Source organism: Strigops habroptila, chromosome Z (genome assembly GCF_004027225.2).
Source record: "Strigops habroptila isolate Jane chromosome Z, bStrHab1.2.pri, whole genome shotgun sequence".
Taxonomy (NCBI): domain Eukaryota; kingdom Metazoa; phylum Chordata; class Aves; order Psittaciformes; family Psittacidae; genus Strigops; species Strigops habroptila.
Genome location: NC_044302.2, coordinates 98,287,807 through 98,314,105, shown reverse-complemented (window position 1 = coordinate 98,314,105; position 26,299 = coordinate 98,287,807). Strand labels below are relative to the sequence as shown.

At 46.7% G+C, this 26,299-nt stretch overlaps 1 protein-coding gene across 3 annotated transcripts in view; it reads right to left on the bottom strand.

Annotated features, from left to right (window-relative positions):
- Positions 1–1,547: 1,547 nt before the first annotated feature.
- RNF165 (ring finger protein 165) overlaps positions 1,548–26,299 on the bottom strand; it is a 50,566-nt gene continuing 25,814 nt past the window's right edge. Inside the window, exons 2-8 of one of the 3 annotated variants that reach the window (XM_030470218.1) lie at positions 17,412–17,721; positions 14,626–14,751; positions 10,224–10,353; positions 9,126–9,230; positions 8,116–8,211; positions 7,089–7,195; positions 1,548–6,313 (exon numbers count right to left, since the gene is read on the bottom strand). In XM_030470218.1, the coding sequence (XP_030326078.1) occupies positions 6,196–6,313; positions 7,089–7,195; positions 8,116–8,211; positions 9,126–9,230; positions 10,224–10,353; positions 14,626–14,751; positions 17,412–17,721 (992 nt within the window). In that variant the 3' untranslated portion in view covers positions 1,548–6,195. The remainder of the gene's footprint in view (positions 6,314–7,088; positions 7,196–8,115; positions 8,212–9,125; positions 9,231–10,223; positions 10,354–14,625; positions 14,752–17,411; positions 17,722–26,299) is intronic. The other 2 variants (XM_030470219.1, XM_030470220.1) reach the window with 2 other exon arrangements.

The window sequence follows — 26,299 nt, the reverse complement described above, 5'->3', positions numbered from 1 at the left end:
ACCACTCGTTACAGGTTTCCAACTGGACATCGAGCCATTTACCACAACTCTTTGCGTGCGGCCATCGAGCCAGTTTTTTATCCACCGAGTGGTCCATCTATCAAATTGATGTCTCTCCAATTTAGAGACAAGGATGTCATGTGGGACAGTGTCGAAAGCTTTGCACAAGTCCAGGTAGATGACATCGACTGCTCTGCCGCTGTCCATCAGTTCCGTGGCTCCATCATAGAAGGCCACCAAATTGGTCAGGCAGGATTTCCCCTTAGTGAAGCCATGTTGGCTGTCACCAACCACCTCGTTGTTTTTCATGTGCCTTAGCATGTTTTCCAGGAGAAACTGTTCCAAGATTTTGCCAGGCACAGAGGTGAGACTGACTGGTCTGTAGTTCCCCGGGTCTTCCACCTTCCCCTTCTTGAAAATGGGGGTTATATTACCCTTCTTCCAGTCATTGGGAACTTCACCTGACTGCCAGGATTTTCGAATATGATGGACAGTGGCTTAGCTTATGGTGGCAGTGTATTTGCTTTGAAGCAAAACCAATTACCATCTCCAGCAACTCTCTCAGCGCCGTTACCCTTTCGAAGGACATCAGCAAGATCTTAGTGGGCCACTGAGATTTTCCCCAGCTGGACCAGCAGGTCATTTTTAAGCTGTTTTCTGTTGTCTGGATTTATAAAAGCTTCCTATAATGGGAGCTTTGCATTGCCTGAATATGATGCATTGCTTATGCAGCCTTTGCTGTATGCTGGAGGAGCTGGAAATTCCCTTCAGCTACAAGAATGAAATCTCTATGATCAGCAGCCGCCTGTCTCCAAGACTATTTCGTTTAATCACATAGTCAAAGCTGGGGACTGGTCTCAGCCTTTCTACATGAAATGCATGAAAAGGAACAGCTGAATATAAAGTGGGTGGGACCAGAGACTCTCACCATTCATTGTGTGAAGAAATAGAAGTGCAAGAGGACCTATGAAATGAGCTGGATGTGTGGCTCACTGGATTCAGGTAACAAAAGGATTGAAAATAATCTCAAATATATCTGTATTCATTTGGAGGATTTTTTTTTTTCCTCTTCCTAGAAGTTTATCTTTCCTTAGTTGTTAAAGAGGAGACCCATGGGGAGGGAGATGTTTCTCCACTGGGGTGAGGGAGGACCAGATGTTATCGCTCAGGACATGATGGAGGTATCCTACAGGCACCATGGGATGTGTTTAGAGGAGAAATCTCTCTTTAACAGGCAATTTCCATCCTGGTTCTAGAAAGTGATTTTGGCACCTAATCACAAAACTTGTGCCACAGGACATCACGCATGGTGGTGTGCCCAGTGTGTAGAGCCTCACCTTGCCTCTGCCATGGAGCTCAAGCTCCAATAGCCCCTGTAAAGTAGTTGGGCGGAGTGTTTTATACCCCAGCAGTGTCTCTTTTACACATCAAATTCTGAAGGCATAAACAGTGAAAGAAGAATTTACTTGAACCCAAAGAAACAAGAAAGGAGCATTGAATAAAGACCAAGAAATTCTCCCTGGCAGATGACTTCTGTGTGGCACTGGTTTATAGTTAGCAATGCAGTTTGTTTTATTAGTTATAAATAAAGTACAAAAAATCCACCAAAAGTGAATCTAAGCATTTACACAATTTCTAATGTCTTTTCATTTCTTCAATGCACTATTGCTTTAATATTAATAATAAATATTTTTCTAGCTTTCTTCTATAAAATAGTCTATGTAGCAAAATGTTGCACAGCACAACAGAACAGCAGTAGGAGTACAAAAATGTGGGTGATCCTTTCACCGGCCCGGGTCATTAAAGGAGAGGGTTTTAGTTCGCTCATTCCTTGTTTCACTTATCCCTTTTGCAGTGTCTTTGCTGTAGGGGGGAACAACCAATCCCCCATCCCCGCACAGCTCAGAACCGCAGCTACAGGCTACAGGGGAGAATGTTAGAGAGCAGCAAGGAAAAAAACACAGACAGGTTTTAAACCCAGGGTAAGGCAAAAAGGCAAAGTCAACAAAGCAGAGCAGCACCCTGAAGGGACAGAGAGAAAGAAAATCAAGGTACAGTCATTCTGTGCCTTTCTAACCCAAAAGAGAATTGCATCCAAAGCCTTTGCAGGGGACAACTACTGGCTGAGCACATGCATTGATCCCAACGTCTGCCCATAGATGGCCAAGCATCTGCACTGACTGAGAGTGGTTATGGCTTAAAGCTTAAAATATTATCAAAGGTGCTCTAAAACCTCCTGCAAGGCTTGAGCACTTGATATTCAGGAGCCTTTTGGGAAAGGGCAGTTCACTGTGAGAGAGGTAAGGCTGCGGCTATGGCTGGGAATGGGGATGGAAATGGGGATGGGGATGCTTGTCCACTGCTGCAGGAGCAGGACGACAGCTTGGGGCTGCCCCACTCCCTGGGGACAGGAGGGTTCCAGTGGATGTCCCAGGTTGACAGTGGATTAAAAGCTCCAAGTTGAGATTTCACCCTTAATGAGGGGGATGAAATGAACTCGTCAAGACAACCAGCATTGAGAGCTTCTGCTCCATGCGTGTTTTGCAGCTCGGTTATAGCGAATGCTCATGGCAGGCATTACAAAGGGATGCCGAATCACTCTCACATCCATCCCAGCCCCTCTCAGCTAGACCAGGGGTCAACCATTAAAAGCTGCAATGAATCCCTCAGTTTTGTTGCCTCCAGGCTCAGGCTCAACCGATTGCCTCGTCCATCCTCTCCTCAGCGCCCATGGGTGCATGCACAGAGGATGAAAAGGGCCAAACCAAGCACCCATAGGCACCAAAAACTACAGAGCCACCACACCTTGGCTTCCTTCCTGGGCTTTTGAAGCCATTTGTGGAGTCTTGCACTAAATGCTTGCCTTGCCTGAAGCACAGCTTCATACTGGGTATTGTTGCAGGGTAACACACGCAGCAAGAGCAGGAGCATCACCAGCAGTGTCAGGGGATGGGGTGGTAGCAGGAATCGACCGAAACATTTTGGTTTTGCAGAGTGCCCTTAATCACCTTCAATGCACAAGGACACAAGTGAAAGGATCACCAGAGTTTGATTATGAGTGCAAATAATATTCATATATATGTGCTAAACACAGTCACTATATTGCAGTTTTCCACTATGTCACAGCATACAGAATCAAAGGTTTGCATTTTTATGGAATGTATCCAAGGTAACAGCACCACAGTAATACAGTTTGTAATCACACACCCTGATTTTTTTATCTTTTTTTAATTTTTTTTTGTGACAAGATAAGCATTACCCCCCACATCCCATGTTTAACTTTTTATTTTTAAAGTACCGATGCATGCAAAGCATTCCATTCCCAGAAACAATGCAAAAATGAGGTAATAGGAGTAATAAAAAAAATTAGTATTAATTTCTAAATAAATAAATTATAATTAAAAATGCAAAAAAAACCAACTATAAAAATAATTAAATAAGAACCCACAATATCTACAAGTTAGTCATAAATTATGATTGTTAAATATAAGGCATTTAAACTCACAAAACCCTGTAAACTATCCACTTTTTTTTTCTAGATATTTGTCATTGTTTTTCTCATTTCGCTGTTTAAACTCTCCCTATTAATCTCAACCTACACGTAAATAATTATTTCAAACACAAAGGAACCTGGCATACCAATGCAACTCCAGACGCTGTAAGCTCGCACGCACCTTGGGATCAATCACTCACACGAGACCATGGGAGTTTGGTGCTTTTCTTCACCAAAGGGTACTTTTTTTTTAAGTTTGTTTGTTTGTTTTTTGTTTTTTTTTTTCTAAAAACTGTGCTTGTTCATTAGGCAAATAGTAATACTTTCGCATAGGCTTTAAGAAAACACACGGTTCGGAAGCGGTCCATGTTCTCTCCCCGCATGGCCAGGGTCTAAATCACCCTGTTCCTCTCCCTGCTTCATCCCCAGCTCATGCCTGGATAGACCAGGCCGGCGTACAGTGTATTTTACTAGCAAAGCCTTGCTTTGCTTGTCCACATTATTAGTAATATTAATATTATTTTTAATGCTGCTTCAATCTGCTGCTGCTGGAGCAAGCCCCATAGTTATTGATGGACCACTCCTTGACCCATGGACATCAGGCCTGGGACTACCACATCTCCCAGGAAGCCATCATTTGCACTGGGTGACAAATAGATCTTAGAATCATCGAATTATAGAATGTTTGGGTTGGAAGCAACCTTTAAAATTCATCTAGTCCAACCACCTTGCAATGAGAAGGGATACCTTCCACTGAGATGGTTTAGAGCCCCATCAAACCTGACCATGATTGTTTCCAGGGATGGGGCATCTACCACCTCTCTGGGCAACCTGTGCCAGTGTTTCTCCACCCTCATTGTAACTCATTATGTCTTCCTCATATGCCACCATTTGTCCCCCTGTCCACTCCCTCCTACCTACATGGGCACAGCAAAAGAGAGGTTTGTTCATCCTCGCACCCACAGGACTCCCCTCTTTTTCTCCTCCCTCTAGTTGGGAAAACAAATAATCTGTGGGATGCCTCTGAGGCTGGTATTTTCCAACTACAGCTCATAGGACTCTCTCAGTCTCTCAGATAGTAATTTATGATTGTTTTTACTTGGAGAGCATCGCTTGGCTCCAGTGAAAAGGATGATCAGGGAAGCCAGAAATCACTTGTGCCACATCAGCATTTTCAATATATAATTTTCCCGACTAATTCCCTTTTCTCCTATGCTTTTCTCTCTTTTGCTCCCCTAGTATGCAAAAATAATAATAATAATAAAAAAGACTTAAAAAACAAAGGGAAAAATGGATTTATGGTGTGAATGTTGGTTCTCAGGAGCATTTTCATCTCAGTCCCTGTGGTTGGCAAGCTGAGGTCTTTATGTCAGGAGGAGCTTGGATTGAAGTAGCTCAGTCTTTGGAGACAGAATCCTCCTAATTCTGTTTTGAGTGTTAATGCAATTAAGTTTAATTCTACCAACCAATGAATTATCTGTATTGATATGGCCTGAAACACATATACAAATGCACATGGGTGCAGGTATGCATGCTTTGAGGCAGGGTCACATCCCAGCCCCTCCAAATAGCAGCAAAACCCCTTCCAACCTGCCTCCCCTTCCCATGCAGAAATGCTCATGGCCTCAACAGTGCCTTGTGAGCATTGACTTTAATCCCATCCTGTTATCAGAGATGCTTTTACATGCAAGAGGAGTCGGCATCGTACATCTCTAAACACCTCTCTGGCACTACTATGCTTCAAAGCACAGCTGTAGGCACAGACTCCAGTAACCATCATTTTGGATGGCTGATGAAGCCAACCAGCCTCACAGCTCACATCAGAAAGCATCATGGATAATGACAATCATGAAGACACCCTTTCCTTGGATTTCGGTATGGCAAGCTACTTCATTAAGATACATATAGCAAAGAAACATCTACTCCAATACTGTACCCCTACATAAAGTGTCCAGCATCAGCAGTTAAGCAGGAATGAAGCTTCTCCCTATTGCTCCATTCGTTTTATTCCCAATTTTAATTGTTTTTTTTAAGCTTCTTTAAATTTGGGACACACTGTAAACGCAGGGAAAGGAAGCACATGCGGCTGAGGCAAAGAGCGCAACCCTTCTGACTGTAAACAGGATTTTGCTTTTTCGCCTCTTCCCCACCCAAAAAGGGTGAGAAAGGTTGACCTTTTTTCATCCCCCTCTGCAATGTATTAATCAGGCACCAAAATAAGGAATCTATGAAAAAATATTTGGTGCAAATTAGGTAACAGCAACATGTCCACCACAAGATGAGTAGGGCATCAAACACAACATTTCTTAAGCTAACATGCTCCAGCTGCCATCCATAGAAATAGCTAAAGGACCCCTAACATGTTTCTACATATTCGAGAGGTATATATACAATCCTCATGAAATGCAGGATTGACAGGCCAGACTACCACAACTAGTTCCTTCATGTTCAACACTAAATCTTCTGCAGCACGGGGTCTCTGAGCTCCGGGAATGCCAGCTCCCTTTCACCGGGCCCGTATCCTGCGTATGTGCAATATCTCCTACTGCTAGATATTGTACTGCCACCTCCTCCACCTCCTCCTCATTAACGTGCCTGCAGACTTTTCCTCTCAATCAAATGGCTCAGAAGGCAAAAAATTTGCTGCAAGGGTTTATGGCCATATGACCTGGTAAGGAAAATGGTGTATCCAGCCAGTCCTTTCAGCTGTCCGAGCCGAGCTGTGTTTCAATGTCCACCCTGCAGATTGGGCATTTCTTGCTGGTGGCCAGCCACTGGTCCACGCACACTTGGTGGAAGAGATGCATGCAGGGCAACCGCCTGCAGAGAGAGAAGTACCGCACTGTTAAGGATGGAAGAGGCCCAGGGGAGCAAGAAGAGCCAGAAAGCAACAGTGTATGCTTCAAATACCAGTGCTGCCTGGGTGCTACAGCCTTCCCCAGCCATGACAGCTGACATAGGGTACTAAGTCAAAGATGGTGTCCTTCTTGGATAAAAGCCTTTTAGAAAAGCCCACACTCTCCTAAACTGCATTATTCCAGTTATTAATTACCCCAGCTGCTGCTTTTTTAACCATTCAGGAGCACTACGTTACACTGCAAAGCCTCTCGGTTTTTCACCATTGAGGCTCATTGACAGTGAGGTGAGTCCCCATATGGGTGTCTGGTGTAGGGAATGTAGCTGCTTTTCACCTACATCACATTAATCATCAATTTGTTCACTGTCATGAGTCAGAGGGATCCTGAACCACAGCAAGAGGATCAGGGTTTTTCTTGATGGTTTAAGGCAATTAAAAGTTGAGGAGCAGAACCAGGTAGTGTAGCTGCACTGCAGCTCATTCAGCCATGGTAGATCAGCCCGTCCTCTGTCACAGGCAGAGATTTGACCCAGCTGAGACCCTCGAGATGTCTGTGGGGCTTTGTGGCTGGCTTAGGACAGCTCCTAGATAGCATTGGTTTCCCAGACCCTGCAACAGCCCAAGTGAGTTTGTCAGGACAAGAACGGGGACGACCCTACTAGCACGCAGCAGCCATAATCCCAATAAACACAACTCAGATGGCATCGGGAGGCAGAAGAGCAGATGGAAAGATCATACCTGACATCTTCTCCATCTTCAAGCATGGACAGACAGATTGTGCATTTCTCATCAGTGTCCGACTCCTCTCCATCCTCTTGCCCAGCTTTCCCCTCCTGTGGTCTTCTCTGCAGCAAGGTTAAAGACATAACCGACAAATTGGTTAGGACTTGACTTTCTAATGCTCTCCCAAGCCTGGGCAGTTGCACGAAGGTAAATAATAAGAGCTTCATCTATAAGCCAGATCTTTCAGTTTGGGGAAGCCAAAACAGCCAGTGAGTGGAGGATGCATCAACATGCTTCTGGTTGGCACATCTCCTCCTGGGGCCAGTAGCAATGGCACTGGTGGTAGTGTCCCACAGAGCAGCCTGTCCTCTGCTGCCCTAACACCCTCCTCCCAGTAGGGGTGGCCCAACATCTCCTTTTCTGGAGGCTTCTCCTGGAGAACCCAAAGCACACGGGGCTGCTACTGCCAGGAAGCGCAACCACTGTGCCCCATGACAGCTTAGCCACTGGCCCAGCCACATGCTGTGCCATGGGGCAGCACTTAGCCAGTCATCTCTCCCTTTTTCTCTTCCCCACACACATCCATTCCTATTACTATAATTTTTCTGGATCCACTGGAGATGCACTCAGAGATGAGCACAGCAGGAGTCAACTCACTTCATATGTGGGCAGTGCAACATCTCTGCTTCTAACTGCCCAGCTGCAAATTACTAACATGTGAAATTATTACCCAAACAAGAATTTTGCCCATTTTCTACTCAGCACAACCCAGAAACATGGCACCACCTCCTTGCAGGCAGGAGATCAGCTCCAATAGAGGAGATACCCCTTGCAAAGTGACGGGAGGCCCACAAGATATCAAAGCACCATTTCTGGATTTTACATTCCTCACCCATTTTGGGGAATATTTTGATTGATGGCCACCAGTTTGACAACCTGGGGATTGCGGCCCACCAAAGACCCTCGTTCTGTGCGCTCTGTGCTCACAGCACTTGGACAACTGAGAGGGGCTGTTGGCCATGCTGTGCTTTGGGGATCTCACCTTCTTGTACTTGTGGGGGAAAGTGAACCTCTCGATGGTGTTCTGGACAGCGCCACGGCTCACACTGCCCAGCCTGTCCTCCAGCTGCAGCAGCTCCTGTGGCACAGCAACAGCGGCAAAGCACCATCAGCATTGATCCCAGCCACGAGGTCCCACCAATCCACCCTAGCTGCTGGCGACCAAGGCTCCCTCCTGCCCTTTTCTTCATGGAAATGACTATCAACCCCAAACCAGTCATGCTAAAATGATGGATCTCAGCCCTGGCACTTGGGCTGATAACTAAAGACTCAAGGCAAAGAGCAGGATATCCAATAATTCAGAAATTAGGGTGGAATTTGAGCTCTGTTGAGAAAAAAACCCTGTAGAACTGGAGCGCTTTCATAGAATCCCAGACTGGTTTGGGTTAGAAGGGACCTTAAAGCACATCCAGTCCCAGCCCCCTGCCATGGGCAGGGACACCTTCCACTAGAGCAGATTGCTCCAAGCCCCTGTGTCCAACCTGGCCTTGAACACTGCCAGGGATGGGGCAGCCACAGTTTCTCTGGGCACCCTGTGCCAGCGCCTCAGCACCCTCACAGGGAAGAACTTCTGCCTAAGAGCTCATCTCAGTCTCCCCTGTGGCAGGTTAAAGCCACTCCCCCTTTTCTGTCCCTACAGGTCTTTGTCCAAAGCCCCTCTCCAGGTTTCTTGTAGTCTCTTCAGGCACTGGGAGCTGCTCTAAGGTCTCCCTGGAGCCTTCTCTTCTTTGTTGGCAGACATGGCCAACATGACATCCCTATGTCATGTCCCCATGACATGACTTCCTAGTCATAATCAACCTGAGCCAGATGCAGGCTCTTTGGAGTAAACCAGCTTTTACCAGACCCACTCAAACTTTGCTTCCACTATTACTAAAATTGCTCTAAGACTCAGTGCAACTGCCAGGCCACAAAACACAAGTTTATGCCAGAGCTTGCATAGATTCCCAGAATTTAAATTTACATGATAATTCCAGCCCCCAAGATACGTACTTCATAGCTCTCCTGCATGGCGGATGTGTGCCTGCCTGGATTCAGTCCCTGAAGAGCAAGTAACTGCAGGTGAGGATAAGGGTAATTTCTGATTTTGTGAACAACCTGCAAGAAGCAAGGGAGAAAAATAAAGCCACCTGTACTTGCACATAGATATCCCTTGTGTACCTTGATTTAAATCTAGTGGTTTAAAAATTGAAAATGAAAGAGTAGACTGACACCTTCCCTCAATGGAAGCCTTTTAATAACCAAAAAAATTAGGTTTGATTAAATAAATCTCCTATAAATGCTAACTAAGAACATGCATTTCTTCTGAATAAATGATCTGTTATAATTCCTGTTGCATCTAGAACATTGCAGTGCCAAACTCTCAACACAGATTAGCTGAAAAAGAGATTTTATTTTATTTCGTTTTAAACGGGTGGATTTCTCTTCATCCAAGCTTTGATTTTTTTATTCCTTGCTGTAGCACACAGGTGTCAGGGTTCAACTACAGGCACAAGTTAATTTCTGAGGATGCTTTAAGGATTAGAAGTGCCTGGCATGGCTCAGCTCCAAATACAGAACCCTGATAAGAGAAGGGCCAGAAAATGACCCCAGTCAGCCCATCTTCTCATCAAACCCCATCTCCACCTGCGCAAGAGGTCATGCAAAACCTTTACAGATGGCATCAAGGCTGATGTAGAGAGAAATGATGTGATGAGGGATGGTCCTTGGGGGCTGAGACCTGGGAAGAGTCACCTATTGCCAATCTTTTGCATACAAAAAGTTCTGGGAGCCCACAATTTGTTTCGGTATTAATAATATTATAAGTAATAACTGCTGAGTCTCTCACATCTTGCCCAAGTTTTTCAAACCAACTTGTGAGCATGGTGCTACATGTAATGGACCAAACCTTTCCAGAGCAGCTGAGCTTTTCTTTCCTGTCTCTAATCCAAAGTGCAACGATGCGACGTTATCCTTTCAGACACTCCCTCCCATGGCTGGAGATAAGTGGGATTCACAGAAAACAGGTGATAGAAAGATAGCAGCCTTTATTTTGACTGCCTTCTGGCAGACAATGCATAAAACATTTCTTGGTAAAAGCATTTCACTTACCATCTGTGTCGAGGATGTGCTTCTGGGGAAGTGGTGCATTCGAGGTGTAGCTAAGTAATGCTGATAGGGCTGAGGGACCGGACGGACCTGGAACTGGGCGTGAGTCAGTCCCGCATCGACACTGAGGTCCCTGTGGGCACAAGGATGAAGATATGGATTTTAGACTGGAGATTAGGAACAATTTCTTCCCCAAAGGGTGGTCAGGCATCAGAACAGGCTGCCCAGGGCTGTGGTGGAGGCACTATTGCTGGAAGTGTTCAAAAAACATGGAGGGAGGCCCTCAGTGTTATGGTTTAGTGGTGGACTTGGCAGTCCTGGGGTAAAAGTTGAGCTTGATGATCTTAAAGGTCTTTTCCAACCTGGTTTATTCATGATTCTATGATTCTATAGCTTTGACTGCATGGTTTATCCCAAGTCAGGTCATGCTCACAGGACACAGAGTCCACTGGTGGGCTCTAGGCTGCTGTGGGTTCCTCAACCTGGGGTGATGCTACTGCTTGGAAGGGAGTTTCCTCCAGTTTGGGCAATCCTCCATGACTGGGCTAGCACAAAGGAGTGAGGGGTTGTTTTTATGCCAGTTAGGTTTTGTCTTAGCCAGGGCCAAGAGCTGCACAGACTCAGCCTGCTAATTTCAAAGCAAGAGCATGTTGGTGGCTCTGATCAATACCCAGGCTCGGCAACTCAGCCCAGCCAGACCATGTCCTCCCTGTGCTGCCATCACTGCAAGCAATACATTTTGCCTTGAATATTTTGCAGGAATACAGCTAATTGCTCAGGGAACACACCAATGAATCATCCAGAGTAGTTAGGAGCCAATTAGGCACCGTCTGGGGGCTTTTTGTTGTGCCTGTGCTCTCCTTGGAGATCTCCCAGCCCACACCATGGTAGGACTTGGGGAGGCATGGGAGACTGCACCTTGACTGAAGCCAGTCGCAGGAAGCTCCAGAACTACTCTTTGTGCAGAAGGTAAGAGATTTATGGATGAGGTTGTCATAGGAAAGGGTGTCACACAACCAGCAGGCGAGCACCAATGAATCATAGAATCATAGAATCATAGAATGGTTTGGATTGGAAAGGACCTTAAGATCCTTCATTTCCAACCCCCTGCCATACGCAGGGACACCTCCCACTAGACAATGGAGCAGGACATCCCCAATGGTCCGACTTGCATGCATTCATTCCGGCCTGGGCAAGCAGAGCTAGGGGCTCATCTTGGTGAGTTTAGGTGGATTTTTCCTCCAGAAAAATAATCCAGCTCAATCCCAGGGTTTGGCATGACCAAGATCCTGGCAAACACCACAGCTCTGCCCAATCCAGCATGCAGAGACAAATTGCAACCCCATCCCCATGCCTTGTGGAGGGAATGAGAGAAGACCTAACACAGCTCATCTGTCTATAATCCAATTATCTGATCCCTCATCTGTCCAGCTAGAGTGTCTCGGCAAACAAGTACATCATTCGCTTTATCATAATTACAAAAGCTAGCGCTCTAATAACCATTGTCTTCACATTTGCCAGAGCAAAGCTAATTAGACCACAGGGGTGGCTTCCCGTTTCAGCCTCGTACTTCCCTTTCCCTCTGTGGAGGACAGCAGCAGCGAGTGCCACGGCTTGTTAGGAGCTACCCAGACATGTCCGCCAGCAGCTGGGAAACTGCTTTCACCCAACAGCAGATAATAGATATGAAGGGACAGCAAATGCAGGAATCTGTTGCCCAGAACCGCCTGCGTACCAGGCACTAGTTCGTGTGCTCTAGTACTTCCTGATAAGATACTCCGCATTGAGGTGAAGCAAAGAGAGGGACCATCTTTGCTGGCCCTGTGCTAGCCATGTGCTAGACAGACAAAACCCGGCAGATGATAAAACACAGCAGGTGACTGGCAGGAGCACAACCAGGGTGAGAAGTCGCAGGACTGGGCACTTTCCAGCTCCTGTGTCACAATTTTGGATGTTTATCCAATTGCTTAAGACTGGTCCCAGGTGGATGGAAGGCTCAATTGGAAATCAGGAGGCTTTGGGTCCATTCCCAGCCCTGTCAGTGGCCTGATGCATGACCTTGACCACTTTCTCTCTGCCTTCCCATATTCACTGTCTAAAAAATAGATGCAATAATCCATAGAGTGCTTTGAGATCAAGGGCTGCAGAGATCTCTCAAAGATGAATGGCCATTATTAACTTGCACAAGTAATTGCATTAACAGCACTGCTGAGCTGTTTGTGCATGGGTGCATCTAAAGCCTTATAATCAGATGCTGAGGCCCCTGAAGTGGTGCTGTGGTACTACAGAAGAGTCCAAAGCAGAAGACTGCGTGAAACAGTGTTTTCTCAGTGTTTGGGAATGAATAAGCAGAGCACATTAGGTGAAGAAAACCAAAATCAACCATCATCTTCTAGTCTGTGCTATGTGGATGACTGTACAACATCTTGATGCTCGGATGTGAGGTTCAAGAGCTGTGATGCTTATGGTACATGGTCTGCCAACAACCAGCAAGCCAAGGATAACAGGTTGAATGGTCGTCACTAAATGCGTATGCAGAAGATGATTTAAGGAACCAAATGGGAGTTTATTTATTCTTCACCAGGGGATTTTAATCAAGGTTGGACTATGTGAGATGACTGATCATGTTCAGATCTTCCTTCCATCCCCATTTCTCACAACAGTGCCTACAACTGCTGCTGCTTATGCAGTGGTAACACATTAGAGCAAAGTTTTTATATCTGACACTGGGCAAAACTCTCCATGTGCCCCAAGGGGAAGTGACTCACCCAAATATATATACACAGTATATGATTTCTGTCATCCTTACTCCTTTGGTTTTATAAGGCTATGGAGCAACACAGGGAGGGGAAAGGAGGGAGGAGGAGGGGAACATAAAGTGATGCTTTATCAGATCCTTCTAATGATTATAATTAAACACTCTGCAGCGAAAGAGAGACAGAAAGAATGACTCTATCCAGATGGTACATGAACTGCTTTGCAAAATGATCTGAACAATGTCATCTTGGTCGAATTCAGCCCAGAGTGGTATCAGTAATGAGAACACCTGAGAAGAAAATGGCAGAAGAGTCTGGCCATACCTTAGGTTGTGTATTATAACCTGGAGGGGGAACCCCCCCACCCCGTGTTAAAAGGACTCTCCATTTGCAGAGTGAAGTGCTCAGATGTTAGGAAATGCCATAATTAAGATTTCCTGTGCCATTTTATTTTGGTTCCCTTGTGCATACTCATTGTGATTGTCTCTAATTACATGTTCACATGCTATTTCTTCCATTCGGTGAACAGAATGGACTTTCTTCAGTTAATAAGCTCAGAATAATGTTTTTATTTTCTTATTCTTTCGAATAGGATCCCATTAATACTAACTGCGCAAGAGATCAAGACCTGCTCTGAAAATGAAATGGTCAATTCCCTGCTCATTTGTTCCAGGGTATCAAACACTAAATTGGGAGAACAATTAACAGCTATTAATTCATTCACACCACCCTGTGGGGCAGGCCAGCATGGTGCTCCCTAATCTAGACCACAGAAGAAGCTGTGGACACTGTTTTTTGAGTGCCTGGTGGACACCAGCAGATCTAGTTTGGACAGAGACATTGGTTTAGAGGACCAACTACAGGACCCTGGCTGTGCCCTTCAGCAGGTAAAGCCCCCGGAGGAAACTAATGCTTGGCTGGATGCTATGTCCATGGATGAAGAGTTATGGGCAATATCAACACCTCAATGTTATCATATACATGTGTATAGATGGAGCAAGTCCAGAGGAGACCATGGGATGATCAGGGGCTGGAGCACCTCCCATATGAAGACAGGCTGAGAAAGTTCGGGCTGTTCAGCCTGGAGAAGAGAAGCTGCATGGAGCCTTCAGAGCAGGCTTCCAGTATTTGAAGGGGGTACAAGGATGTGGGAGAGGGACTTTTCGTCAAGGACTCTTCATCAGGGACTCTAGTGACGGGAGAAGGGGTAATGGGTTTAAACTTCAACAGGGGAGATTTAGGTTAGATATAAGAAAGAAATTTTTTACTATGAGGGTGGTGAGGCACTGGAACAGGCTGCTCAAAGAAGTTGTGAATGTTCCACCCCTGGCAGTGTTCAAGGCCAGGCTGGATGGGGCCTTGTGTAACCTGATCTAGTGGAAGGCACCCCTGTCCTTGGCAGAGGGTTGAAAGCAGATGATCTTAAGGTCCTCTGCAACCCAAAGCATTCTATGATTCTATAAGGGCTTTAGCCAAGGTGGCCCTCCAAAGATGAGTCTCCCATTGCACACTCCCCACATTGCATCTGTTGACTTGAACCATTATCTTCCATGAAGCCCTGATCCATGGTGACATTCACCAACACTTGCACCCTTCCAACACTTTTCAAATACATCATTCTACACACTAGTGAAATGTGGAAGACTTACCAATCCGTGCCTTCAGCTAAATACCTGGGCTGGGCCCCTATGGGTTGTGGAGTTTGCAGTTGGTGGCTGAAGTCGAAGCTGGGGTGTAGGCGATGAGGCTGGACAGACATGCGCTCTTGAGCCCGCCTGTGGTGAGGAGGCAGAGAGTGAGTGAGCCACGCAGCACCACTGGTATCTACAGCTCCTGCTCAGAGTATGCGTCAATGAACCAAGGGACAGAGCCAAATGGTTGGGCTTGTGAATATGCCCCGTCCCTGACAGTGTTCAAGGCCAGGTTGGACGGGGCTTGGAGCAAGCTGCTCTAGTGGAAGGTGTCCCCGTCTGTGGCAGGGGGTTAGGACTGCATGAGCTTTAAGGTCCCTTCCAACACAAACCAGTCTGGGATTCTGTGTGTTCAAGAGAAAAGGGTCCAGGCAGGTGTCAGGGTTGATGGGAAGAGGCTATGTCATTTACTCATGGTCACCACAGACATAATGCAGACCTCCACGTTCCCCCTCACCCCCGTGGCATCCGCATATGCTCACTTTACAGGAGATGCTATTACTCTCATGGAGATAAAAAGAGGAAACTGAACAGCTTCTTCCTCAGCAGCTTTGTGCCATTTGCACTATTTTATTTTTCACCGCCAGCCCCATAAACAAGACAAGATAAAACGTGTCCCTGCTTCAGCCATTATCCATCATAAAGAAGCTGCAGGTTGTCTCATCTCCCCATGCAGTCCATAAACTCCTGGGAAACCTCATTCATAACAGGATTACTGAGGAGTAACTGAAAGCAGAATTTACTCTCGCTGGCCTTTGCCAATATTTCTCTAGATGATGGACAGGCCAGGCTGGGATCCAGCTCCTTCTCCCTCAGCTCTGCTGCCTTTGCAGGCAGGGAAAGGAAAATGGTAGAAACCGTAGCAAGGTTTTTCTAAGGATTTGAGTCTCTTCTTGTGATTATTGCTTATTTGAATTACCCAGGGGTAGCACATGTGCTGCTTGATCAGTATCCCTATTTGGATAAAGACAAGGTGGATGCAGAAGCAGGATTTGCATTACAGACTCATACCCCTTGCTCCCTGCCAAGTCCCCACTTACGAGTGGAGCAATCACAAAACAAATCTATGGGAAAACACTAGAGCAAATGCAGCAGACAACAGCTAGATAAAGAATTTTCATGCAGTCACAGCTCAGAGGCTTCACTTTTAAAGACACAACCCAGATTCCCATTACTGGGATCTCGTGCCTATAACCTGTGAGGTTTCTGACACCCTCCTCTGATGCAGGTGAGCTTTCAGGAACAGGATGTGGGACCAGGGAAGATGTTCCTGACCTTTTCCACACCACAACCCACTTCCAAACGTAGCACTGACAGCATCTACCAAAGCAGCTTCTGCTTGGAATTATGCTCTGTGCTTTTATTTGAATTCAGCTTATGACTAAGAGATAAACACTTGTATCATCAGTACCTCAGCGTTGCACATATTTGCTACCCAGTTATTAACTAATCATTAAATCCACCTAAAACCCCAGCTTATGGAAAACAAAACAAGGATGGGAAGAACACACACTTTTCAGGCAGAAAGAGCATGGAGAGAAAGTGTTTTCCATCTGCAGCATTCTTTCCAAATGAAGCATTATCACAAAGACTCATCCTCTGATTCTTGATCCATAGGTACAACCCACAAATAGCTTCCATATGTTTCCAAAAAAAGCACTCCTCTCCTACATGTTATCTAAACCCCTTTCTCAAGAAACACAACCAGGACAAGGCCAGGCATCCATTTCCACCTCTGCTGAGTAATTCTCTCTGCAGTCATGAGCCCAGTCTGAATTTAGGCTGCTTTCTGTGATTGAATGTGCTGCAGGTCAACAGCATCATTCCCTCTTAGAGCTGGGAAGCCTACCTAGACCCAGAGAAGCAAGGTCTTCATGTGCAAAACCTGATGGGACAGGTGGGTACAATCTCTGACATGGTTTTAAAATAGCAGCTGTGAGGAGGTAGCTCGTACCTACAGTCTATTGCTCTCTCTGCCATGAACGACAGGTTCATTGCAACATCAGTTACCAACATGATTCTCCTGCAAGTAACAATAATAGGTGACCATGGGACATACTAGATGAGTGCATTCTGCATCCCCATGGGAAAGGTACACCTGCAAGTGCAGCTTGCCCTGCATCTTCTCTTCTGGTGGATGCATTTCAGGGGTACACAATGAACTTGTGAAGAAAACCCAACATTACCAGCATGTGACTCTGAAATGCACCCAGAGAAGGGCAATGGAGCTAGTGAAGGGCCTGGAGCACAAGTATGATGAGGAACGGCTGAGGGACGTCAGGTGGTTTAGTCTGGAGAAGAGAAGGCTCAGGGGGGACCATATCGCTCTCTACAACTACCTGAAAGGAGGATGGATCCAGGAGGGGGCCAGTCTCTGCTCCCAAGTAACAAGTGGCAGGACAAGAGGAAGTGGCCTCAAGCTGCACCAGGGGTGGTTTAGACTGGAGATTAGGAACAATTTCTTCCCCAAAGGGTGCTCAGGCATTGGGACAGGCTGCCCAGGGCAGTGGTGGAGTGATCATCCCTGGAAGTGTTCACAAACTGCGTAGTGACATGGTTTGGTGGTGGCCTTGGCAGCACTGGGGTAACAGTTCAACTTGGTGAACTTAAAGGTCTTTTCCAACCTATTTGATTCTATGATTCTATGTCTCTATGTACTTTCAGGTTTTTGCAGGAGCCACTTCACTGAAGTGAAGGCGAAGGTAGGTTCTCAGCATCCTACAGGACAAGTAGGTTCCCCTTACCTGTGATGGGGCATAAGCCGGCGGTGCTGTGCCTCGAGGAGCTGCTGCTGGAGGAGGTATTGCTGGTGTAGCGCCTGAGGTAGGAAAGAGGGTCCGGCCACGTCCTGGAAGGGCAGGGCTGGCACCGGCGCCAGGGGCTGGTGCAGGGGACCACTGTGCTGGTGCGGGGGGGCCATGTGAGGAGTCAGCCCTGGCTGGGGCTGCACCGCGTGGGGCAGGGCGAAGTCGGTGGGGAGCTGAGGCTGGGGACCCAGGTGGAAATGCCGGCAGGAGGTAGCATGGGGATGCTGAGACCTTTGAAACGGAGCACCTGGAAGAGAAGAGTACGGCCGTCACAGGGGCCAGTGGTGGCCAGGGTAGCCCAGCACAGTGGTTGGCCATCCAGGGCAAGAATTGGGCAAACGTCAGTTTTCTCCTCTGCTAAAAGGGTTAAAAAGAAAGAGAACAGGTCAGTTAACATTGATTACATGGGAAATATTGATTTTTGACTAATAGTTTTTCTCCTCCAAAGAACATTGGAACCAAAACATATGTTTGAGTTCAATGTGCCTTTTTGGCTCCAAATTGAAGTGTGTACCAATCAAAACCGCTTCAGCTTGGTTTGGTTTTCCTGTCTTAAAGAGAAAAGAAAAGTTTTAATAGTGCCCGTAGTGATAGGTCAAGGGGTGATGGTTTTAAACTAAAAGAGGGGAGATTCAGACTAGGTGTAAGGAAGAAATTGTTCATTGTGAAGATTGTGAAACACCGGCACAGGTTGCCCAGAGAGTTGGTAGATGCCTCATCCGTGGAAACATTCAAGGCCAGGTTGTACGTAGTTCTGAGCAACCTGGTATAGTTGAAGATGTCCCTGCTCATTGCAGGGGGGTTGGAACTAGATGACCTTTGAAAGCTTCTTCCAGCCCAAACCATTTGATGATTCTCTGATACAGCCTCAGCATTTTAGAAAATGGGAAAAAAATCAACTGTTTTCCAACATACATTTCATGGGTTATGAGCTCACTGAAGTTTTCAAAGCTTGCTGACTTTCTAAGCCATTCAAGGTATTTCTTTGCCTGTCTAAATATGTCTCATAGGCAAGGATATAATCTCTGCTTTAAGAAAATGCCTCTCACTGACTTCAGAACATGAATGAGACCTTCCACCTCTGAGGGCCGGGATTAAGACCATGTGTCTTTGCTGAGGCCCTTCAATAGCCCATCCTTGTGAGGACATGCAGGGAGAAGGTGGCTGCAGGAAACACGACAGGGACAGCTATGAGACCAGCCATGAAACTGATGGAAATGAAGAAGAAACGAGGTGTGAAAGTTATCTCTAGTGGAGCCTTTTGCAAAACATTTGGCGCTGGACTGTGCCTTGTTGAAGATCCTTGCTTGGGGAGGCCCTTGGCCCAATACGGCATGTTAATTCCTACATTCCCTGAGCATTTACAGGCATCATGGTAAAACTTCTGGCTCTTCAACTAGGGAAAGAGTCAACTCCGAGGTGAAGATGGCTCAAGTGAAGCTATTATAGGTGCCTCTTTGCTGAGGATCAGCCCCAGAACAGGCCATCTACTCTGTAGTGTTTTGAACACCTTCCTAAAAACCTCTTCTTTCTTTTTTAATCTTTGGGAATAGCACAAAATATCCAGAAACAACAGCACCAGGAGACACTGAGTGTCATCCCAAGACATGCACATCATGCCTTCTTCACCCAGATCCCTTCTGCTCCACCTCCTGTCTGCCAGCAGGCAGGTCCAGTCCATCACAGCAGCTCAGGGAGCCCCGAATGCTTTCTGTTCATACCCCTATGGAAACAGAAGATGCACAAAGCATGCCAAATACCAGCAAGGGAAACAACGGGAGAAGACCTAGCAGAAAAAAATGGTTTGCAAAACCGCGTGTAAGTAATTACAGTACCTCTTAAATGCAAGCTAATCCTCCACAGCGCCCCTCTGAGAGAGGCAGTGGGTAACAAATATGTGTGCCACCAGCAGCAGCGCTTCTTAAGGTGATAATTTCTCATGCTGTCAGATAACAGTGTGATTCTACTGTGTTATCAATTAAAATCAGAGGAGGTGGGGTCAGAACTGCCATTCCTCGGTGACAGAGCTGCAAACCCTGACCCAAGAGTCATCCACATACCCCACTCCCCCAGTATTGGTCATATTTGTTGCTGTCACCAATTTGCTGTACCCCACAGACATGTAAAGGCTGAGTAATGAAATGGGGATTCTGCGCTACCCTGGCACATTGCTAAAGCTGAGCAACACCATAGTTGGGGAGGTGTCTCCTAACTGCTGTGTTTGTTGGGTACTTGCAAAGCAACTCATGGTGAATTGCTCAACCTTTAATGGCCATGGATTCCTCCCCATGGAAAGCTGCTACTGGTGAGCCATTTTACATCTCCAGGTCTTCACAAGGCCTGAAAACAAGGTGCAAGAGCAGATAAAAATGCTAGTCCCTCTGCACAGCCAAACACACCAGCCTGTGACACCAGTGTATTTCAGACAAAATCAGCTTAGAGTGACATGACTGAAACTTAAGCAATATTCCCCCACATTTACTGGGACACATTCTGTAGCAATAAAGCAGAAAATAAAGTAAAGCAGAAAAAGCCTGTCTCTCATCTCTTGATGTCTGGTGCAACCTTAGCTAAGGATTTCCAGCCTTTTGCTGTATCTTGGGAGGCCTTAGTCTGGTTTAGTGAAACCTATCAAACTCCAGAACTGCTAATTGCACCCTCCACGAGTCATATTCCCTAGCAGTGGCTGCAGGAAGGCTAAATTGCTCTGGGATCAGCAAGGCAGAGACCTCCTCTCAGCTCACTGAGCTTGAGTTTTGGTCCTCATTCTACAGGAGGATCCTCCTTCTCCTTTGGGATACTTTGGTTTTTCAGGAAGAGGGGTCTGACAGGACTTGGATGTTTTTTTTGGTGGCCTACCCCAAAGGAACCTAGCAGGGTCATCAGCTTTGCTGCAAATACCTCTCTTCTCTAGCTGAAGAGGGAGGGAGAAGGACAGTGTCCTTGCTGCACGAGGTAACGCAGTCCTCACTGGCCCCAAGAGGCTTTTGACCTGAGGCCAACCTGGAAACACATGTCCTCATGTCCAGCCTGCTGACCAGGAGGACAGGTCTACCCTGCTGTGTGAGGCCCATTGACATGCTCCTCCTGGGGGCACGAGTAGCTCCAGCTGCTCATATTTCAAGCCATGAAGCACTGGTTTCTCTGAGCTCATTGTCAGGCTGCCCACCAGCCAGAAATCCTTCTTTCCTTGTCCTGTTGGTTCTTCCTTTCATTTAAGTGCTGTTGCTGTGGCAGATGACGACAGCTTAGAGCAACATCAGATCAGCAGCTCTGAGATGAGTAGTGCGTCACATCTGTGTCAGCAAAGCAGACAACTTATTGCAGTTTTGTGCAGGCTCTCATTAACTGGTTGAGGCCAAATGTCACCAAAATCAGAGACGCCTGTCTCAATGAAAGCATCTAAACTGAGTTATTTCGCAGCAGAGAACAATGTATTTCCTCCTTCCCCATGTTTGCCTTTATGCCCTCTCTACGTCAGTTCCTCGTGCTCTTCTCTTGACCATACATATTTGCAAGGTCTGCTGTTTTTCTCAGCCTGCCCACCCATACACTCAAGTTCTCAGCATGGACAGGCCAGGCTGCTTTACATGGTCTTGGCCTCAGCTAAGCCCCAAAGGCAGCTAATGCCTCAGCCTAGATAATCCAAGTCTAAAAAGGGACACCTCACATTAGATCATGTCACCCAAGGCTCTGTCCAGCCTTGGCCTTGAACACTGCCAGGGATGGAGCATTCACAACTTCCTTGGGCAACCTGTTCCAGTGCCTCACCACCCTCACAGTCAAGAACTTCTTCCTTATATCTAACCTGAACTTTCCCTGTGTAAGTCTGAACCTATCACCCCTTGTCCTATCGCTTCAGTCCCTGCTGAAGAGTCCTTCTCCAGCATCCTTGTAGCCCCCTTCAGATACTGGAAGCTGCTCTGACATCTTAATGCAGCCTTCTTTTCTTCAGGCTGAACAGCCCGAACTTTCTCAGCCTGTCTTCATATGGGAGGTGCTCCAGCCCCGATCATCCTCATGACCCTCCAATCTGTGCTTGTTAATTCCTGATGCTGTCAGAACACGAGTACAGATAGGTAGCTGCCCTGGCTGGTCTGCCTCACCTCCACTACTGCCATGGGCACCGTGGCTTCACACCATGATGCCAAGGACCCACCATGGAGCTGGATTTGCTGTGTTCCCCACGGCTATACAGCTCAGCAACACCGGTAGCGACAGCTCATCTCCCTACCCGCACCATGAAGATCATCTTCATCTAAAAAGCCCTTACGGAAGATTGCTTAACAGCTATATACAAACCACCTAAAACCCTTAGCTGGAAGATGGTGTTAACATGCTATGGTCTCAAACCGAGGAGGTATAAATTTGTTTTTAGAAAGCCAACAGATGATGCAGGCATGTGGAGAGCTGAACCTGTTCGGCTGCTTGCTGTTTCCACCCTTCCAACACAGCGGAAACCCGCGGGGAAACTCATCACGTCCGCCTCAATGCAGCTTTCTCACTTCCACAGCTTTTCCTCTTTCCCCCCTCTCAGTTCTACAGTTATATTTATTGTTTTTATACATTTTCTGAAGCAGGCTGGATGTTTTTCATTAAAAGAAGTGCTGCCACTTCCTTCACACCCCCAGGTGAACCCTGCAAAACTGTAATTTCATTTATTATTGCAGGTTGGTATGTGACATCAAGTCGCAGAAATGTACTGGTCTGATACTGGGTGTTTCTGTCACTGGGGAGTCTCCTTTAGTATCGATCATGATTTGACTATGTCTGTGAGCATGCAAATTTATAAATCCAGCAATACTTCACTTCTAAAGGCTCAAGGGATCTGCGTTACCATTAAACACTGACCCGTCTCAGAGATGCAAAGCCCCTGGGTAATCCCTGCAGAGGGGATGCTATGGGATTTATGAAAAGACCCCAGAAAGCAGAACTATCTATTTCCACCTCCTTTCCTCATGGAAACCATATATTTGATGCAGTCAGGCTACTGGTAAGGGACAGGGTTGAGGCCCAGAGCTGGTGCTGGTGATAGGTATCTCGAGCAGACAGCTGCAGCCCAGGAAGCCCAGCGCCTTTGAGAGCAAAACAAAATCTGCCTGATTCTATTAAGCTGCCTGTGATGCATGTGTATTTTTCCCCTGGGTAAGGCAACCTGGCCGGCTTGTCGAGGCATTCATGGTCTGCGTGCGGGCATGCAGGGGATGGGGGGCAGTGGGGAGGCTGGGGCTGTTTTTACATTTCGATCCCATCCCTCAGACAGGGACATGGTGGCTCCTGGCTTCACTCACCAACAGGCTTTGCCACCACGGAAGATCTGCCCATTGCAATCAGAGCTGTGCTGTCTCAGCTGTTTCGCACTGATTAGAGTCTCCACAATGCCTCCTCCTGCACTGGGGATGCAGATAAACCTCATAAAGAGGAGCCGTCAGCAGTGCCTTTCCAAGCACTGGGCTTTGCAGAGAGACTGCCAGGCTTTTAATAGCCCAGGAGCCTGCAACTTGTTTCCCTGGACATGCGTTAAGATTCCCCCCACAGACAGCAATGCGGTGGGAAGTTAGCATCAGTCCTGATAGCGCACAGTGAGTGAATGCTGAAATCATGGGAGCAGCTCCAGCTCCATGTGGCACACAGAGAAGGACATCACAGGGGCTTCACAATGTGTTTACAACCAACCTTCTAATTGCCCGGTGTCATCAGCCATGTGTTAACCCTTTGCAAATTATATGTGAATATATGTCTCCTTCCTGGCAGTGTTCAAGGTCAGGTTGGACAGGGCTTGGAGCAACCTGGTCTAGCGGAAGGTGTCCCTGCCCATGGCAGGGGGTTGGGACTGGATGAGCTGTAAGATCCCTTCCAACCCAAACCATTCTATGATTTCTATGATACCCTTATTAAATAAGTTAAACTGACTTACTAACAGGAAATGAGAGGTGCCAATGCACCTGAAAAATACAAAATAAAAGAAATAAACCCCCAGACCAAATCCACAGTATATTTAGCTATATAAAATTTACAGGTCTTGAACAGAGGGAGATATCATGCCGTCTCACTCCCACTATAGGACAGCAAACTGCAGGGCAAAGAAATAGGGGCAGGGAGGATCGAAGAGGAGGAAGAAAGAACCTGAGAAAAATTTATCAGACAGGAACGAATGTGCCTCACTTTCAGCACCTTCACCAACATTTTTCTCATTTCATTTATCAAATGGCAAGAACTGTGCGAAAAATAATAGGGCATGGGCTCAAATCCAGCCCACAGTGCAGCCTGCTGCCCTGCACCTCTACTGCCATGAAACAGGTAGTGCCGTGGCCAGGAAAGGAGCAGCCCCAGCACACGATAGTGATGGATAAAGAGCATTTTCATTGGTGTTGCTTGTTTGGCCAGGCTGTGCAGTGCCAGAAACCAAGTCAGGATGGAGACCTTGCATTGGGCAAAAAGTTGACCTGCTGTGGTTGGGTCTGGGGTGGAAACATGAAGTTTCGGATCCTCCTGCTCAGTCTTGCACATTTGATGGAACGAGGATGCAAAGGAGTTTAGGGGAACGGGTCTGAAATGGACTCCTCCACAGACATTTAATGGGTCATTGACACTCAGCATCTCACCTCTGTGCACCTCTGTGGAGGCACTGCAAAACACAGCTTAGGTCATCCCCAAAAATACATAAACACAGACCTCAGAGACTGCAGATTGCCCCTGTCTGCTTGTACAAACACAATCCAACATCCTCTCATTCTAATGAAGTTTCTCATTAATTGCTGAGTGACATGAGCTGGCACGGCTGTAGCACAGGCTCATACACACACACGTGTGGTCCCTAACACTGAGCGAAGTATCTTCTCTCCTGCACACCGTGGGGTGAAACCACATTCAGCCAAATGCACCCAAAAAAAGTTAAGGTGGAATTGCTTCCAGAGCCTAAACTCAGCATTCAGTGACAAAATAAACCTGGAAATAACCAGCACTTATCAGTATATTTACTGATGCAATTTATCAGTAGGGTTGGAGCAGTCAGGGTTGGAGCAATGTGGAGCAGTGGGAATGGGGAGCCGTGTGAGCTAGTGGTGGGATACAGCCAGGCAGCCTGGACCCATCACAGGAGAGAGACAGCTGTTTATATAGCTCTGGATGAGGGTTTTTTTCCTGCAACCCTTTTCCATTAGTTTCAGGGGAAAAAAAAAAAAAAAAAAAGGAGAAGTTTTGTTGAAGATGATGTTTCACAGGAACGTGTTGAATTCAGCAATATTTTCCGAGGAGGAAGGAGAAACACTTCGACAGCACTGCTACACTTACATTCGTCTTTTTGCTTTTATACATCTCACTTTGTTTTAATTATAGCTTTAATCTCACGTATGGCATTCAAGGGTGTATTTATGATTTTTGGATCATCACACCAAAGGGGAAAAAAAAGCTAAATTTCACAGGAAGAAAACATTTTTTGAGGTTTAATGGTCCCAGCTTCACTCCTCCCATGCCAGACTCTCACATGCCTGGAGGGATGGGTGGCCCAGGCACCCTAGCATGAGGTTTCCCACCCAGCCCAGCTTTTCCTTCCCAAACTGCCCCATTTCTCACGGTTTTGGGCCCAGTTCCTCACGTCTGCCAGGAAAGTGTGGAAGGAACGTGGCTTTGGAGATGTTGCAAAACCCCTCTGTGACTTTTTAATTACACTTCTCATTTATGTTTGGTCTGAAGGCATCAGAAAGGATGGAGAATGAATAGCCAACAGGAATCACCCCTCAACACCCATGCTAAAAGCAGGGGTCATATCTCAGGTCCCAATGACATTTTGGGGCTGCTCGCCTGTTTTCAGGGCTTATTACCAAGCAAAACCCAGCACTGCCAAGGGCACAGAGGGTTTGGCTGGTACCTGAACTTCAAGGCAACTCTTGGGGCTTTGCCCATCAGCTATGCAACGCGATGTGCTCACTCATCCCTTCTCCCTCAGCATCATTCCAGCTCTTATGTGTAACCCAAACCCTGTTTTATGTGACATACACTGGGAAAGGCAAACAAAACTGGAGCTTTTCCCAGTTTATTGGCAGGCATGTGGGCTTGACAGCTCTTCTCCAGGGTTTGGACTGTTAGCCCAATTAAAAAAAATAAACTAAAAGAGGCCCCTTTGATCAAAGGGGGCAAGAGAGCTCATCGTTTTGTGGTTATACATTACTAGCAGGGTGTTACATCCATGTGAAGGGTTCCCAACGTAGAAATGGGAAAATTAACAAGGGGAAGGAATTCGTCCTCAAATTAAAAAGAAGAAATCCTGACATGACAGCAGTCTATTACTTGGCTCTGACTGCAGAGAGCAATGGGGAAGTGCTTGGAGCAAGCCCTATCCCTACCCTTGGGAATGTAAGAACGTGCTGACTTGTGCATGCAGGAGCCTTCGACTTTGACAGGCAGCCATACGATGCAGCCAGTTGTTTGGAAAGCGAAATTCAATACTGGGGTTTCCAATGTTTCCTTGCTTTCACAGTGCCCAAATTCCCCTCCGGACATTTAGAAGTGCTCAACACCTGCCTTAAAACACTCATAACTGTTCCTAATGGCCAGGGGGCTTGCAGCAGCTCCATTCTACCAGTAATGATAGCAGCACACACAGAAACAGGAAAAAAGCCAAATCCATGGGGGAAAAAACCCAGCTAGACATTGCAAGGAGCTGGCAGGGTCTTGGGTATCATGCATTGCTCACAGAGCCTCTTAATTCTGTGACAGCCACAACCAAAATGCTGCACTCAAAGGCTGCCAAACCTGGTGGGTCTGAAATCCAAATGCAACTTCAACCTTCCCCCAGAGAACATGTTAATGGGAAGAGCCAATGC